This window comes from Cherax quadricarinatus, chromosome 29 (genome assembly GCF_038502225.1).
Source record: "Cherax quadricarinatus isolate ZL_2023a chromosome 29, ASM3850222v1, whole genome shotgun sequence".
NCBI lineage: Eukaryota > Metazoa > Arthropoda > Malacostraca > Decapoda > Parastacidae > Cherax > Cherax quadricarinatus.
Window position 1 is genome coordinate 37,973,414 of NC_091320.1, and position 19,545 is coordinate 37,992,958.

At 39.7% G+C, this 19,545-nt stretch overlaps 1 protein-coding gene across 1 annotated transcript in view; it reads right to left on the reverse strand.

Moving 5' to 3' along the window:
• Nucleotides 1-2,444: 2,444 nt before the first annotated feature.
• LOC128690460 (relaxin receptor 1-like) overlaps nt 2,445-19,545 on the reverse strand; it is a 75,905-nt gene continuing 58,804 nt past the window's right edge. The window contains exons 11-19 of the mRNA XM_070089756.1: nt 17,321-17,392; nt 10,067-10,141; nt 9,765-9,881; nt 8,722-8,954; nt 7,553-7,812; nt 7,045-7,273; nt 6,660-6,772; nt 5,044-5,163; nt 2,445-4,513 (exon numbers count right to left, since the gene is read on the reverse strand). Of these exons, the coding sequence (XP_069945857.1) occupies nt 4,385-4,513; nt 5,044-5,163; nt 6,660-6,772; nt 7,045-7,273; nt 7,553-7,812; nt 8,722-8,954; nt 9,765-9,881; nt 10,067-10,141; nt 17,321-17,392 (1,348 nt within the window). The 3' untranslated portion in view covers nt 2,445-4,384. The remainder of the gene's footprint in view (nt 4,514-5,043; nt 5,164-6,659; nt 6,773-7,044; nt 7,274-7,552; nt 7,813-8,721; nt 8,955-9,764; nt 9,882-10,066; nt 10,142-17,320; nt 17,393-19,545) is intronic.

The following is a 19,545-nucleotide window of genomic DNA, read 5'->3' on the forward strand; positions in this document are numbered from 1 at the left end:
AATAATCTGGACAAATCATTTTTAAATTTTCTTGGGTAGAATAGTTTGTGGGTGAGTTGTGCAAAGGACCTATCCAAGTTGGGTCGGCGCGCGTCAGGTGTTTAACTGTTGTGGGATCTGATAGTGAGGTGCTGGCCAGACCCCTTATATAGCTTCCTTGGATGCTTTACTTTCATAGTTCCTTGATAATGTGAGTAGTCACGAAAGCGCTTGGAATTTCTCTATTCTTTCAGAGCGGTTGTTTTGCATATTTTGAAATCACCTGTTTACTGTGATCTTATTGCATATATATATATATATATATATATATATATATATATATATATATATATATATATATATATATATATATATATATATATATATATATATATATATATATATATATATATATATATATTTATATGTCGTGCCGAATATGTAAAACTGGTCAATTAGCAAGAACTCATTTAAAATTAAGTCTTTTCTAAAATTTTATCTTATACGTGTAAAGACATATTTTTTTCATTAATGTTAATGTAAAAATTTTTAATTTTGCTCGAAAAGAATCTTAGAAAACTTACCTAACCTTATTATAACAAGAACAATTTATTTTAGCCTATCCCAACTAAATATATTTTAGATTTGTTTACAATAATTTAATACTAAACAAACACAGTGAAATATATTTTTTTCGTTAGGTTCAGAATGGCTTTGGCGAAATTATTGCATACACAAATTTTCACTTGTCCTATATGGCAAGCTCCTGGTCAAAGAGGCTGACCAGGTCCCTAGTTAACAGAACTCAGTATGAATGCTTTGAGAAGATACCAGAGCAGCGAACGGACATCCCAGTGCTTTGAGAAGATACCAGAGCAGCGAACGGACATCCCAGTGCATTGTTTCAGCTTAAATAGTTGAAGTGTTGTGCAGTTTCAGAGGATTTGGTGTTGTCGAGTCAGGACCAGTCAGCGCCTCCCCCCCCCTCTCCGCTGGGGGGGGGAGGGGGAGGGCGTGTGTAGTAAACAGTGACCCTCTCATAACTCCTCACACCTGCGCCTCTCCCCCGCCTCACCCACCCAACTACCAGCGCCACCCTATCTGTAGAGGGTACTTCTCCCCTAACCCACGATGTCAGCGATGGCACTGCAGGGAGTGCCGGGCTCACAGGAACTTCCACTACAGGGACAGCATACTTGGCGTCCACCAGGACGCTGACATGTCCCTAGGGGAGCTCTGCATCGGGCTGCTAACGGAGTCACTGGCTTCTTGGACCTCTTGGGGAGGGTCGATGGTGCTCGTGCAAGCAGCAGATCCCAGGGCAACTTGCTGCTGTTTGCAATGGCTGTCTGCCGAGGAGAGACAGGCACCTAGCAACATCTGTTGTTGGGGCATTGGATGAATTCCCTACTATGTTTGTTAACTGCTCATTACTCTGTAATTTGTCTATGATTGTAATCATGTGATAACGTGTTTATCATTCATTACCTTTGAAACCTGTCATGATTTTGACCAGCTCTACCTGGAGCTCATTACCTTTGTAAATTCTCATGATTAATGTGTTTATGATTCATTACCTTTGCAATTATTCATGAGTGTGACCAGCTCTACCTGGAGCTCATTACCTTTGTAACTTGGTCATGATTATGACCAGATCTAGTTCATTACCATTGTAACTTGCTCAGCTATCAAAACTTTGGAGTCCAGTCCCTGGACCAATTATGTACCTCTAATCTTTTGACTACCGCCCACAGGATGGGTATGGGGTGCATAATAAACATATTAAACTAACTATATGGCAAGATGAGCGTTGCTATTTAAGTCAAGATCGCAAGTTCTGCCTATTCGGCACGACATATATATATATATATATATATATATATATATATATATATATATATATATATATATATATATATATATATGTCGTGCCAAATATGTAAAACTGGCGATTAGCAAGAACTCATTTAAAATTAAGTTCTTTCTAAAATTTTCTCTTATGCATTTAAAGACATATTTTTTCATTATTGTTGATGTAAAAATTTATAATTTTGCACCAAAAGGAACTTAGAAAACTTACCTAACCTTATTATAACAAGCGCAATTTATTTTAGCCTAACCCAACTAAATATATTTTAGATTTGTTTACAGTAATTTAATACTAAACAAACACAGTGAAATATATTTTTTTCGTTAGGTTCAGAATGATTTTGGCGAAATTATTGCATACACAAATTTTTACTTGTCCTATATGGCAAGATGATCGTTGCTATTTAAGCCAAGATCGCAAGTTCTGCCTATTCGGCACGACATATATATATATATATATATATATATATATATATATATATATATATATATATATATATATATATATATATATATAATATATATATATATATATATATATATATATATATATATATATATATATATATATATATATATATATATATATCTGTGTGTGTCTGTCTGTTTGTTTGTCTGTTTTTGTACTTGTGTGGGTGCTTGCAGAATATCATAATCCCTACACTGAAGCTACAATAACGTCCTCAGTCTCTACAAGAGCAAGACTTGCCCAAAGATTCTTTGGTTACATTCCTGAAGGTCAGTGACTGGTTAGCGAATGCATGTAGAAAGTGCCAGGACATGCTTTCATTCTGAAATATATTTCAGTAGTGTGCAAATTAACTGAGACAGGAGTAAATTTTGTGATTCTCTCTCATGTCTTAGTCTCCGGCTTAATTAATGTAGTTTTGGTTCTTTTCAGAAGAGTTTGCTACAGATTTATGGCAACCATCCAGTTGTGGTGTTACCCAGCGACTCTCATCAGTGCTACAACAGTTGTGGTGTTGTAAGGCTCTTCCTGCAAGCATGCTCTGTGAGTGTAAGTGGTTTCGCCAAATTCTCCCCTTCAGTTCATGATTACTGCTGAAATTCACGATGGATGTTACACCTAGGAAGTGTGCAAGTGTTGTAACTCTTAGAAAACATGATGAATTGAGTATCTGCCAGATCGCCGAAAATTTGAGCCTAGCAAAATCAACTGTTGGTAGGATTCTGAAGAGAGCTGACGACACTGGTGATTGTGGAGCGCTGCATCGAGGAAGATGTGCAAGAAAACACAAAACAACACCTCACGATGACGAGGGTATCCCAGGAAAACCAGAAAAGATCTACAGAGAGATTTGGCTTAGATGGCGTAAGTGTTGATTCTTCAACTGTTCCACGAAGGCTCCTTGAAGTTGGCAGAACTGCCAGAAGGCCGGTAAAGAAACAATGTTTGCTGATATTAGCTAAAAACGGCTACGGTGGGCACTCGATCATGAGGGATGGACGACAGATGAATGTAGAAAATTTATATTTTCAGATGAGGCACATTTTGAAGTACATGGGTATAGATCAGCGGTAGTGAGAAGGAGTATAGGCGAACCTCTTCGGAATGGACACATTCAACAAGCGCGAAAACACCCACGTAAGAAAATACTTTACTGCTACAGGCCCTGGACGGCTTGTTATTGTAGAGGGAACGATGAACAGTGACAAATACAAGATAATTCTGGCAGCTCATTTGCTTCCTATTATGGACAGAGACTTTCCTGATGGAGAAGACATTTTCGAGCCACACTTCGAGAAAAATGTCGACATTCTTCGAAAAAAGTGGGCTAAGCGTTCTATACTGGCGTGGAAACTCACCTGACCTCAACCCTATTGAGAATCTATGGGCAATAACCCAACGCAGGATCGCTAAACAGGACTGTTCATCTTTGCAAGCTAATTGCTGCTGTTATTCGGACCTGGTATCGCGACGAAGAACTTGCCAAAATGTGTTAGACATTAGTCGATGCTATGCCAAAATGTGTAGCAATGCTTATAAAGGCAAAGGGTGGTTATATTTCTTATTAAATCAATTATCTGTCATATCATTGCCGTGTATTTCTCAAATAAATGTTTATTTCATCACTGTCCCAATTTATATGCATACTACTGTGCTATTCACATTTGCACTTAGTACGCAACTTTAGTGGTATAGTTTGTTCTTGTACGCAAATTCAGTATTCCTCTGTTATTTGATCACTCATTGCTTGCTCAAAATTCATGCATTTTTTCGAGTTTTATTCAACAATACGATGAGAGCAAAAATACTGAACGGAAATATGTTTTATCATCCGTTTTTCATTACCTGTTGATGGAGACGCTGAAACATAAACATCAGAGGCGAGAGAGAAAAAGAGAGAATTCAACAGTTATGACAAAGTTGACATGAAAAACAATGTCACATTCCCCCTAAAGATAATTTAGGTTTCGATAAGGAGACGGAAAACAGATACTGAGGTGAAAAGGGCAGTGATATCGCAGGTGACAAGGACATCTGTAGTAGGAGAAACATTAAGGTTGACAGTGTTCAGATGTCGCAGGAGGGCGGGCAAATACATGGACTGGGCGTGGTGTAGGCTGTGCCGTACACACTTCGCTGGTCTAAACTACAATTTCTTTGTTTTTGTAGCCACGTCGACGCTGTCCGGGTAGACATCTGTCAAGAAAAAAATAATGAAACTCTAAGTCAGTTATAACATCATCATGAAGAACTGCAGTTAATTATAAAACATTATTAGATAGTGTACTACTTAACCACATTTTGCTACCATTATACCATCTATCAGGTAGAGGTTGTAGTAATACAAGTAGCAATGGTGCTAGTGGTAGTACTAGTGCACTAGTAACAGTAGCTTTGTTGGAATAAGAGTGCTTTATTGTAAATAAAGTAATGTTAATGGAAGCATTATTATATGTAGTAGAAGGTAATATTTAGTGGTAGTAGTAGTAGTAGTAGTAGTAGTGATGGTGGTGGTAAGAACAGAAGCACTCTTAGTGATGAAATAGACTAGTAGTAGAAGTATCAATACAGTCTATTACCTTCACAATAATTATTTACGCTAACAGCAGTAGATAGAATACAATTATTCAGATATAGTTATCCCAGGGCATTGATTTTATAGACATAAATCATCTTTATAAGTAGAGACAGATATATTATTTCTTGAAAATTTAGCATGAGTCTACCTGGACAGTTTGGAAGCGACCTCTGTAAACCATCACGTAAGAATTGGACGGGTTAGAATCCGTGCCGGTTCTGGGGGGAGCCACTGGCCACCGACTCATATTGAAGACCATCTTCACTACCTGTAGACACGTCATTCTTCAGCACTATAACATCTACAACTTTATCATCAACAGCTGCCATATAATCAACAGTACCTTATACGGAATCGCCAACAACAAAAACACTATGATGATGCATTAGACACACAGGCAAAACCTGGACGTCTTAATTTTAACAGCGTTTCGCCAAAACGAGGTTTTATTAAATAAATGCAGAACTGGTTGCATCGAGCCTACGAATGGCTAGTCCACATCCACGTCCAGTACAAGCATGTGGAGTTCTGGTGGACCTTGGAACTCCATTTAAGGTTAAGGGACTGAGCACTTTCTGTCGAGGCTGAGTAACTGAACATCTCAAAATCTCCACTTCTTCTACTGTCTCCAGTATTAAAATCATCTCCTCATTCGACTAAAGAAAACTACCCAAGTGCTGCTCGTGTGACTCATTCATCACAGAATAAAGACCGTTGAATCGAGTCTTCATAGCAGACATCTGTCACACAGTAAATTAAGTGGTCACATCGATACGTCCTCACTAAGTGATGGCTCAGCAGCCTCTAAAGACGAATAACAAATTATACTGAATTAAGATAATATGGGAGCTTGCCAGTTCTTTTTCAAGAAGAATGAGGCACTTATACACTTATACACTTCACCTGTAGATACATGTTTGTGCGTGTTTGTGACTTGTAGTATGTTGTTGAACGTATTCCATAGGTCATGTGTTTTCCCTAATTACCTAAATTACTCAGGGGAAATTTTAAGAGTCTTTTTATGTCAGTTTAGTTTTTTAATTAATGTGGGTTATCTTAACGTAGCGTAATAAGCATATTTTCTCTTGTGTTTCTTGATTGAAATGATTTTAATGTTTGAACAATATGTTTGACTTGTGAGTTTCGGTGTGTTTGAGTCAAAGTGCTGGATAAGTTCAACATTTCCCATCCTTTCAGGTGTCCTCTGGAGCATGACTTCAACTGAATAATTAATAACAGATGAAGGAAGAATCAAAATGCAAAGGAATAATTGGTTCCAATTAACTGATTAAACGACCACTATTTCAATTGCTTGGCATTTTCAATCAGGTATATGTCTGGAGACATATATATACCTTAAACCACGGTCACAGTGTATATTCCTGTGAATAACAGTGATTGGTTAAATGCATATTAAATATTTTATCTAGAAGTTTGAAATCGTTTATTTTTTTACTTCTTTTTTTGTGCCCAGACATTATTCTCTTAAGGCCAAGTTCATTAATGTGATTGATTGTTCTGTCAGTGAATCTCTCATTTGTTCCCAGACAATGCAAGTCTTACTGGCATTGCTTCTTTAAACTTACTGCATTAAAACATAACTATCGATCAGTTAAGTCAGTTAAGTTGCTGTAATATTTCGCATGCACTCTCATTCTTTCATTATTTTTTTTTCATATTCTCACACTGTCTAATTTTGACTCTTTCTTTTTACATCATTCCAAGTATAAAAAATTACCTGATAAGTATTAATAAAAACTATACCTGTTGTTTGAATATTTTAGTAGCCAGTGTGTAGAGGATGGGATTAAGTGCTGAATTGACAGGAAGAACGAAGACAGCCAACCAGGCATAAAGTGTCCTATCAATCACAACACCTGAAAATAAAAACTAGTTGTAATAACATAATGTTTTGTAATAACTATTTAAGACGACAGAACAAGCCACATGGCCTCTTCACCTAAAATGACAATCTTAATACACTTCCACTTCAGGCTTCTACTATGTATGCTTAAAAGCCTTAATTCACGTGTTGTCACTTACACATACACAGTCTCTATAAAAGGTTAATGCATTTCACCTTTTCCACAAACACCGCTATACACTATCCCCCTCTTCAAAAGACCACACATTTTTCATCTATAATTACCTGCGAGTGCAATGACCTTGATAATAATGACCGGCATCCAGCACAGGAAATCTGTGCCTACAATGAACGCGAAACGTTTCACCAAAACCCGGTCTTGTTTCTCTTGCGTCGATCTCAGCGACATCCGTGACTCGCGGATGGCCAGGATCATCCTGCCGTAGGCGTAAGCGATGAACATGAAGGCCACTAAGTTGAACCCAATGAAGATGATAGCGGAGTGTTCCCATGCCTGAGGAGCAAGACATGTTAATACACACACACACACACAATATATATATATATATATATATATATATATATATATATATATATATATATATATATATATAGATATATATATATATATATATATATATATATATATATATATATATATACTTTTGCTAGAGTTTCTCTGTTTACGTAGGTAACTGTACTCAGTTGATTTCGTACGTCAACTATAAAATGTAAAGATCTTGAGCATGGTACTAATTTATGTATCTTGTAGGAAATGCTTCAACACACTCACATTAGCGTAGGGGTCGTGGATGTGCAGCGGGAGACACATGCCGTTGCTGCCGTAGAAGTTGTTACCGTAGTACTGGATGCCCAACAGAGGGAGAACAGCCAGAAGTGCTGCCAGGGACCAGGTAACTACCATCACCCCGAAGGCGACCCGCAACGTCCGTTCCTTCAATGTCAACGGGTGCACGATGGAGAAGTAGCGGTCGAGAGTAATAGTGGTGAGAGTGAACACAGACGCCTCGGAGCTCAACGTGCTCAGAAAACCTGTCGGCCGAGGGAGAGAACAAAAGCAGAAAAATCTGATCAACATCACTGACGAAATTAAGATAAACAAAAAGAAAACCAATAAAAGTAGGTAAACAGAAAAAAATAAATAGAAAATGTGTACATGCTAATAAGCAAACAATGTGCAGTACAGAAGTTAAATAAATAAGAAACAGGATAAAAAAAATTAAAGCAGGAAACAAGAAATCACTGAATAATTGAGTGAAAGTGAATACTTTTAAATAACTTTGGTTAATTTTAGAGGAAACTGGGTAATTGTAAAACTTTGATGTCATGTGTGATCCTTGTCAGAATATTTTCAAAATAAACGAAGACCAACTTAATTAGCTAATGAGTCATCTTGACAGCAGCATACTGAACTGAACCGTCTCAGAGACGTCCTGATTAAAGCGTACCACGGGCGGGGTTAGAACCCGCGATCAGAGAGTCACACAACTCCAGACCGTCGCGTTAGCCACTGGGCCAGCTAGCTGGCTAGCTTATTGTAGCTAGCTGGCTCAGTGGCTAACGAGACGGTCTGGAGTTTTATGAGACTCTGATCGTGGGTTCTAACCCCATCTGTGGTATGGTTTGTTTGCAGTCGTGTCATTACGATTTCCTAAGTCACGTCCTGAGTCTTGTATAATAAATATTTCATTACGTTTTTCTGCCTCTCAGAACTTAATAAAGAAAAAGCCAATGTTAAACTTCCTACATTTCCCTTCTTAGAGCTACAGAATATCCCATCTTTGGTAGAGATAGAGGGAGAGAGAGAGAAGGAGGGAGAGAGAAAGAAGGAGGGAGAGAGAGAGAAGGAGGGAGAGAGAGAGAAGGAGGGAGAGAGATAGAAGGAGGGAGAAAGAGAGAAGAAGGGAGAGAGAGAGAGGAGAGATGTACTAAGGGACTGACCACAGAGACTGCACTGCCAAGATCGTGTCCACGCATACTCGTGGCGGATGTAAGCCCCTCTGAAGAAGGCGTCGTAGGAGGCGATGATGAACAGATATACACCCATCAAGAGGTCTGAGAGGGAGAGGTTCTTGATGTAGAAAGAGTGGACTTTGTTGGGTTCCTTCACCACGTATCTCCCAATCAAGACGAGCAGGTTCCCAGCACAAGCAAGAACCCCCATCACCCACACACTGCAGGAACATCACCCGAGAACTTATACATATTGTGAAAATATTATAGGTATCAGTATAAGTAGTGATAGTAATTAATATAATATCTGTAATAGTAATAGTAACGAGAGTATTCGTAATAGTAGAAGTAGCCATACTGATAACAATTATTATTGATGTAATAAATAATATTCTGAAATACAGAGAACAACTGCCAACATGAAAGAGAAGAATTTCTTAACAAGAGTTTGTGTATCGAGGTAAAATAAATCAACAAATGTAAGAGCTTGAAACTCAATGACACTCGTCGCTTCTCTTATTTCAACAATTATAATTGCCTCTTCCTCAAATACATATCCATCTCCTCTTTATGTTGTGCTTTCTCTCTACTTCTCAATAGTTCCTCTCACTATCTGGATACTCCAACAAAATCTAATATACCAGATTCATTTCTTCACTTTATGCACGCTAAAGATACTTCGGATACTACGGATCCACAGTTGGATTCATTATGATGAGCCACATCATTATAATCTCTCGTCTTGTTGACATCTCGCCTCACCCAGAACTCGTTAATTTGCTTGCAAATCCATTATAACAACAATCTAAAGCAGTGTATTATTTTAACGTTGGGTAAGTTGCAAAATATTCTCTAGTATTCTACAGGGTTAATTAATTCGCTTTTAAGCAGCAGATAAAAAAAACCGGTAGTGTGTGCTATTATTCTCCTATAGAATGACAAGCAGAGATGAAGTACTACCCAGAGAAAAAATAAGTCTATAATAAAGTTTTTTGTGCCAAAGGTTTTTATGATGTATAAATTTTACCTACCTGACTCTGAGGACCAGGCTGTCCAGGAGATGTTCCACGGAAGAGATACCGTCTCCCTTAGGTTCGCACACCCTGACGTGCAGTGCCAGAGAGCACAGTCGAAACTCGTCAAAATATCTACAGACGAGAGATGGAGTCAACTCTTACGTCCTATTAAGAAAAAGTTCAGAACTTCTAATATAAATACATCATATATATATATATATATATATATATATATATATATATATATATATATATATATATATATATATATATATATATATATATATATATATATATATATATCACAAAATACTAACATGTACTCAAGGCTGGTCATCTCCTTGAAGACGTCAGTCTCAGGTCTCTCCTCCAGGCTGCTGCCTTCCAAGTTCCTACACACAGAAATACAACTGTTAGTCCTGTTAAAATGATTTATTAACATTATTCTTATACATGTATTTGTACATAATGATGTTACAGTAATAAGAAAAATATTAAAATAATATATACTACTACGTTAGTAGACTTCACTAATAATAATGATAATAATAATAATATATTAAAATTTATAGTAATATTAATATAAATTTTAAAATACATGTATATAATAATAATAATCATCGACATCGACACCATGCCCAGCCCCTCTAGGGCAGGGTAGGTGCCTGAATCCGAGCTTGCAGCTCACAAGACTACCATTCCCATTATCCCCCTTGGGGAGGGATGGCAGACCAGGGAGGCCTAGCTTGTGGCTAGGCCTGGGGACAGTTGGTCCCAAAGATGAGGGGGTACTTGTGCCTCCTCCCATGGGAGACTTAGGTCTCAGACACTCCCTAGACAGGGAGCAAAGGCCGGGCCACTACTTGGAAAAGGTCCGGGCCGGGAGAACACCGGCGAATCTTTAATAATAAATAATAATCATCGACGATCGACACCATGCCCAGCCCTTCTAGGGTAGGGTAGGTGCCTGAGCCCGAGCTTGCAGCTCACAAGCCTGTCATTCCCTTTAGCCCCCTTGGGGGGGGGCAGATGGCAGACCAGAGGCCTAGCTTCTGTCTACGAGCCCCGTGAGGGCGGGGACTGTGGCTAGGCCTGGGGACAGTTGGTCCCAAAGATGAGGGGGTACTTGTACCTCCTCCCATGGGAGACTTAGGTCTCGAGATACTCCCCAGAGAGAAAGCCAAGGCCGGGTCACCACTATTGGAAAAGACCCGGCCGGGAGAATACCGGCGAGGAAAAAAATATTCATCGACACCATGCCCAGCCCTTTTAGAGTAGGGTAGGTATCTGAGCCCGAGCTTCCACCTCAGAAGACTGTCATTCCCATTAGCCCCCTTGGGGCGGGGATGGCAGACCAGAGAGGCCTAGCTTCTCCCTACGAGAAGCTAGGCCTGGGGACAGTTGGTCCCAAATATGAGGGGGTACTTGTGCCTCCCCCGATGGGAGACTTAGGTCTCAGACACTCCCTAGACGGGGAGCAAAGGCCGGGCCACTACTTGGAAAAGGCCCGGGCCGGGAGAATACCGGCGAATCTTTAATAATAACAATAATAATAATAATAATAATAATAATAATAATATTTATTCTGTGAAAGTCCAGTTAATTTGTAAACTTAAGATCAGAATTAATTTATCAGTCTAAGTCAGTCATGCACAAGAAGTTTTCTATGTATATTTACGTCTGTCGTCTGCAATAACCATCACTGGTTAGGTTAGGTTAGGTAAGGTTCGTCAGGAAACAGGACAAATGTTTTCTGACGCGGGTCTTAGTCAGATGATGACACGCCTTTGGAGCTTTTGGTCATCTGACCGAGGCCTTCCGCTGGCTTACCGGTCCACCCCTTTAAAAATTATGGTCATTTATAACCATTGTTATTTTTTTTTATTTTATTCATACCATCACTGGTAAATCGGAAATCATGATCTCTTTAACCAACTTGTAGGCGAATGTCATTCATTACACACATAAACGTAGATTATGTGTATAATGAATACGTCAGCTTATATATATATATATATATATATATATATATATATATATATATATATATATATATATATATATATATATATATATATATATATATATATATATATATATATATATATATATATATATATATATATATATATATATATATATATATATATATATATATATATATATATATATATATATATATATGTCGTGCCGAATAGGCAGAATTTGCGATCTTGGCTTAAATAGTAACTCTCATCTTGCCATATAGGACAAGTGAAAATTTGTGTATGCAATAATTTTGCTAAAATCATTCTCAACCTAACGAAAAAAATATATTTCACTGTGTTTGTTTAGTATTAAATTACTGTAAACAAATATAAAATATATTTACTTCGGTTAGGCTAAAATAAATTGTTCTTGTTATAATAAGGTTAGGTAAGTTTTCTAAAATTCTTTTGTTGCAAAATTAAACATTTTTACATTAACATTAATGAAAAAAATTTATCTTTAAACGTATAAAAGAAAATTTTAGAAAGGACTTAATTTTAAATGAGTTCTTGCTAATTGACCAGTTTTACATATTCCGCACCATATATATATATATATATATATATATATATATATATATATATATATATATAAGTACAGTGCCTGCACTCTGAAGGAGGGGTGTTAATGTTGCAGTTTAAAAACTGTAGTGTAAAGCACCCTTCTGGCAAGACAGTGATGGAGTGAATGATGGTGAAAGTTCTTCTTTTTCGGGCCACCCTGCCTTGGTGGGAATCGGCCAGTGTGATAATAAAAAAATAATAAATAATATATATATATTTATTCTTCTTTTTCCAACAAACCAGCCGTATCCCACCGAGGCAGGGTGACTCAAAAAGAAAAACAAAAGTTTCTCTTTTCAAATTTAGTAATTTATACAGGAGAAACTACTCACCACTACTGCTACCACCACTCTACGAGACCAGGGATTCCTTGTCTTGACTTCCCCAGCTCGGAGGGCCAGGAGAACTGTATTCCTCAAGCGACTCGACAACCTCATCACTGCACAGGCCACTGAAGAAATCAAATCATCCATTGAGGCACAGAACCCCTGGGCTAAGGTGGACTACATTACCAAGATGCCCAACGCTTCATCCATGCTGAAGGTGACCTTCTCCGACGTCAACATGGCAACCAGAGCTCTAGCTGAGGGCCTGGCTATTCACTATTTCCATATCAACCCAACCTTCATCGAAGAAGAAAAATTCCTACAAATCTCACACTGCTACAACTGCTACTCTTACCAACATACCACCATAGACTGCACTGCCAAGGACAAAAAATTCTGCCCCACCTGTGGCCTCGAGGGTCACGACTTCAAAAACTGCACCACTGCTGCACCACCTAAATGCCTGAACTGCAAGAATTACCACCACACTCTCGCGGCCAGATGCCCTACCAGAAGAGACATAGCCAAGAAACAATACCATCAACAAAATAAGCCCAACCCACAATCAACCTCATATGCCACTATCACCAAGCTTCAAGCCACACAAGCAGCCTCCACCACTCCCCTGCCAGCCCCTGCTGGTGACTCCACCAAAATCCTTTACTGCATCATGTATGCCCATGTACAGAATTCAGCTGAGCCCGGCTCCTTCAATACCGCCATCAACGAACTCTTCAAGCTCAACAACATGCCGGGTTTCACATTCCCCGCATCACCACCTTCCACTGAGATTCTCAAATCCACTGCAAATGTCCCTAACATTGTCGCTGCTCCACCGCTACCTCAACCTCCACCAGACACTGAGCTGGCCCAACCAGAGACCACTGAGATCGCAGAAGAACCCACCAACGAGAACCAACCAGAGACCTCTGAGACCTCAGAAGAACCCACCAACGTGAACCCACCACCACCTGCCACCCCTGATACTACTGACCTATCAGAAACCCCGACTCGCCCAGCTCAACCCCCACCAGCAACAGCTCAGACCCTCAAACACGACTATGCCACGTTCTACACCACGAAACCATACAGTAGAGCTATGCCCTTCCCAGAACTCGGCCTACGACTCCAAGACAACACTGCAAAGTACACCGTACACGGAATTCCACCTCCAACCCTACAATCCATACTCGACATCCTCAACGATAAAATTCACATCAACTCCAAAATGAAGGTACTACACCTCTCAAGAGCAAAATTCAACACAGTCAGAAATTTCTCCGACAGCTGCACAGTCTAATCATCATCGACCAGCAACCAAAGTTCCCCAGCACTTTGCTATTTAGCTAAAGCTGGGGTGTGGCTCCAAAACGACCCTGTTTTCCTGGGCACCACCAGCCATCTCCTGCCAGACACCTGAGCACCAGCCCTACTCTACCGACACTGCTGCCACCAGCACATCTCGCACCTGCAGTACCTCTGCACATCACGTTCCAGAGTGGACAGACCACCCATCTCTGCTGCCCCACCTCCTACTCCACCCTCCCAACCTCTTCCATTTTTTCCAGCCCTCCCCCCCTCTTCCTTCCCATCCTCACCAACCCTCAGGTCAAAACCTCGAAACCTCGAAACAGGAGAAGGGGTTACTAGCCCCTTGCTCCGGCATTTTAGTCGCTTCTTACAACACGCATGGCTTACGGAGGAAGAATTCTGTTCCACTTCCCCATGGAGATAAGAGGAAATAAACAAGAACTAGAAAGAAAATAGCAGAAAACCCAGAGGGGTGTGTATATATATGCTTGTACGCATGTGTAGTGTGACCTAAGTGTAAGTAGAAGTAGCAAGACGTGTATATATATATATATATATATATATATATATATATATATATATATATATATATATATATATATATACATATATATATACATATACAGTGAGGATACCATCGCTCCCAAGGACGTCAGCACGGCGCAAGCTCTGAAGGACAAACATCCACCCAGGGCTCCCAGTACCAACATTGACCTCCCTGACATTGCAGCAGGCGAAGAACATCTAACCTTACAGGATGCTGATGTGTATAAAGCTGCTATGTCATTTCCACAGGGTTCAGCAGGAGGTTTCACCGGTTTAAGGCCTCAACACTTAAAACAAATACTCAATCCAGCACTTGGTGAGGTTTCAGAGAGGCTGCTGTCTGAACTCACCAAATTTTCCAACCTGTGCCTGGCTGGCGGTGTCCCAGAGGCCATCAGACCCTTTTTCTTTGGTGCCTCATTGTGTGCCCTCCGGAAAAAGGATGGCGGAATCAGGCCCATTGCAGTGGGTAACACCCTTCGGCGCCTAGTCGCCAAGGCTGCAGTAAGAAGGGTGAGTCAAGAGGCTGCTGCAATGCTGAAACCAACTCAGCTCGGTTTCGGCGTTCAACAGGGCTGTGAAGCAGCTGCCCACGCAGCACGAGTATATATCAAAAACATGTCCTATGAAAAAGCCTTGGTCAAATTGGACTTTGCCAATGCTTTCAACTCAGTCAGAAGGGATGCTGCTCTCCAAGCAGTTTATAGAAACTTCCCTTCCCTTTATCCCTTCATAGAATCGTGTTATAGTGTGACTTCCAAACTATTGTTTGGGGACCATGAAACTGACTCGAGTGAGGGCGTGCAACAGGGGGACCCTCTCGCCCCCTTTCTATTTTGTTTGGTCATCAAGGAAGTCACGGAGGCACTCTCCAGCGAGCTCAATATCTGGTTCCTGGACGACGGTACCCTAGCTGGCACAACAGAATCTCTCCTGGAGGACATCAGTAAAATTAAAGACATGGGAGAAAGCCTGGGACTCTCTTTAAACCCCACCAAATGTGAAATAGTTTCTACCAATCAACAGTTGATCCAGAATATTAGTACCGTTTTACCAGGAGCACGAGCCATTGGTCCAGCCAATAGCACTCTCCTCGGTGCTCCTCTTGGGTCCAATGCCATCGATCTGATCCTAGGAAAAAAAGTCTCAGACCTCCGGACGATGGAAAGCAGGATGAAAGACATTGACACACACGATGCCTTCTACCTACTCACCAGGTGCCTGTCAACCCCAAAACTTACCTATTTTCTGAGATGCTCCCCAGCCTTCAGCAGTCCAAAACTCAAGGAATATGACTCTCTCCTGAAGGCCATGCTAGAGAGTGTATTGAATCTTTCCCTTGACGATGGACAGTGGTTGCAAGCCTCACTTCCGGTCAGGCTTGGAGGGCTAGGAGTACGCAGATCCTCCCAGATTGCTCTACCAGCTTTCCTATCCTCTTCCATTGCATCAAACGAGTTGATAAGACAAATTCTTCCTGACACCCTCAGTGACTCAGCAGGAATAGAAGACCCTAGCTATGTCAGTGCCATCACCGAATGGGAGACTCTTGCTGCTCCAGCACCAAACCCTAGTGCAGCACTGGCTCACAAACAGTCAAGCTGGGATAGCCCAATTGCTGAAAAGGTGCTTGCCAACATGCTCAGGGCTGCAACATCAGATAGGGAGATTGCCCGTCTCCAGGCTGTGAGTGCACCTCACTCCGGGGACTTCCTCCAAACAGTTCCCATATCGGCAATGGGAACGCGACTCGACCCTAAGACCCTCCGTATTGCAGTGGCTCTGCGCCTTGCTGCCCCAATTCACACAGAATATATGTGTATTTGCGGCGAAGTGCAAGCAGACCAATACGGTCTACATGGTCTTAACTGTTCCAAAACCAAGGGCTGGCATGCAAGACACAATGAGGTCAACGACATCATTAAGAGAACCCTTGCTACAGCTGGATGCCCTGCCGAGAGGGAGCCACGATCACTTGCAGCAAACAATACCCACAACCCAGCAAACCGCCCCGACGGGATCACCATCTATCCTTGGAAGAATGGCAAGCTCTTAGCATGGGACTATACCTGTGTGTCCACACTGGCTGAAACCTATATCCATCACAGTGTGGGGCGACAGGGAGGAGCTGCTGACCACAGGGAGGAGTACAAGATCAGCAAGTACAGGGACATTAGCCAACAGTATCAATTTGTCCCAGTGGGATCAGAGACCTTGGGATCATGGGGAAAAAATGCCACACGTTTCCTTAAAGAATTGGGTTCCAGACTCATCGACACCACCAGGGACCCAAGGGCAGCCACTTTCATGTTCCAGCGCCTCAGCGTCGCCATCCAGAGGGGAAATGCTTGCTGCATACTTGGTTCACGTCCAGCCTCGGAGGAGCTGGAGGAAATTCATCATCTTTGATACATTGTGCCATTGTATTCATGTTTATGTTTTTTTCTGTAAATGTATTTTGTTTATTAATAAATGTTCACATAGAATATAAATATAGGGGGTGGTAGGAGAAGAAAATATTCAAACAGCTCCGGGGAGAACCTTGAGTTTTCCCTGAGGTACGTTTATTGTCTTCTCTGAGGATGAGGGTCCCCATTCCAGCTATAGAGGTGGTACTTCCCTATATTATTATATATATATATATATAATATATATATATATATTATATATATATATATATATATATGTATATATTATATATATATTTTATATATATATATTCCAACAGTATGCTTTAGGTAATAAGGTATACATAGAAGAAGAAGGAGATACTTTTGTAAAGTATACATATACTTACATAGACTCAACAGACACCAGGTCACTAAAGGCTCCAGCTTCTAGGGTTCTCAAGCCGTTGTTTTGAAGAACACTGAAAAAAAAGCGTTGTTATTCTCCTCTAGTTGCTGATTGTGTTAGGAACGATCATCTGCATGTTAATTAGTAATAAAAATCTAATTTCTGGAAAATATTACATAGACTGACATTATTACATCACCACTTAATATTATAATAATAATAATAATAATAATAATAATAATAATAATAATAATAATAATAATAATTATTATTATTATTATTATTATTATTATTATTATTATTATTTTAATTATTACTAGAAATTTGTGTCTTTGCTCCTAATTAAGAATTGTATTCAAACAAACGTTTTGAAAATACTTTAATTGGTCAGGGAAAAATTCATACCACAAGAGACGATCATAAGAGCAATAAGAGGAACTATTATCTATTCTCTTGAAATTACTTAACAAGGACACACAGGTTTAAAACATAATCGTATATGGGTTACTCTGCTTCAACACAAAATTAAAATGGATTTGGTTGTGAGAGGTGGGTTATTGTATCATGCTAACACTTGTTACCCACTCTGTGAGAGGTGGGTTATTGTATCATGCTAACACTTGTTACCCACTCTGTGAGAGGTGGGTTATTGTATCATGCTAACATTTGTTACCCACTCTGTGAGAGGTGGGTTATTGTATCATGCTAACACTTGTTACCCACTCTGTGAGAGGTGGGTTATTGTATCATGCTAACACTTGTTACCCACTCTGTGAGAGGTGGGTTATTGTATCATGCTAACACTTGTTACCCACTCTGTGAGAGGTGGGTTATTGTATCATGCTAACACTTGTTACCCACTCTGTGAGAGGTGGGTTATTGTATCATGCTAACACTTGTTACCCACTCTGTGAGAGGTGGGTTATTGTATCATGCTAACACTTGTTACCCACTCTGTGAGAGGTGGGTTATTGTATCATGCTAACACTTGTTACCCACTCTGTGAGAGGTGGGTTATTGTATCATGCTAACACTTGTTACCCACTCTGTGAGAGGTGGGTTACTGGATCATGCTAACACTTGTTACCCACTCTGTGAGAGGTGGGTTAATGGATCATGCTAACACTTGTTACCCACTCTGTGAGAGGTGGGTTACTGGATCATGCTAACACTTGTTACCCACTCTGTGAGAGGTGGGTTACTGGATCATGCTAGCACTTGTTACCCACTCTGTGAGAGGTGGGTTACTGGATCATGCTAACACTTGTTACCCACTCTGTGAGAGGTGGGTTATTGTATCATGCTAACACTTGTTACCCACTCTGTGAGAGGTGGGTTATTGTATCATGCTAACACTTGTTACCCACTCATGCCAGCCCCATTTGGAGGTACATAAAAGAGATCCTATTTATGAGAGATACTTATGTTAGGGATTTATTATTAATATTGTCTAATTACTCCATGGGAATTCACGCTCATTCTCTAACACTTTGCAATAGCGTAGTCCTTCATATATTCATGGATCTACCTATATATATGTGTGCATATATATATATATATATATATATATATATATATATATATATATATATATATATATATATATATAGATATATATATATATATATACATATATATGTTATAGGAAGTAGAATTTATCATGGGAAATTGCGTCTAGTGATACTGGAAACTAATGGTTCTCCGCACAGGATTCCGTCAGGAGGTTGTGTCCCGCATTCAGGTTGACACGAAAAAAATGAAAGCTTAATGGTAATGTTTTTTTTTTAATGAGTTAAGTGACTCGTCAGACAGGTTACATCGTCAGCTTTGTTTTAAAATGAATTTACAGTGTAACCTAATTAACTGTATTCAAATTTACTTCTCGAAGTAAATTTGCCTAACATTCACACTTTCGTGAAAATTATAAATAACTTCAATTATAAAAACCTTGAATTGTAAACAACAGGTGTAAACTATTCACAACAGGTGTAAATTATATACAACTTAATCTGATAATTGTTAAGTTGTTTCAACACAATTCGTACCTCTGTTTAAGGCCAGATGTCAGTGACTAATGCTCAAGACTCACAAAATGACTCGATTCTCGCCAAAATATGTCAACTGAGTTCACAACATTTTATCATCGAGTGATCAATTAGACACATGTACAACGCTTGCGTATGTATATTGTCCGCAGTCTGATTTACCAACTTGTCGGTTCTCTGG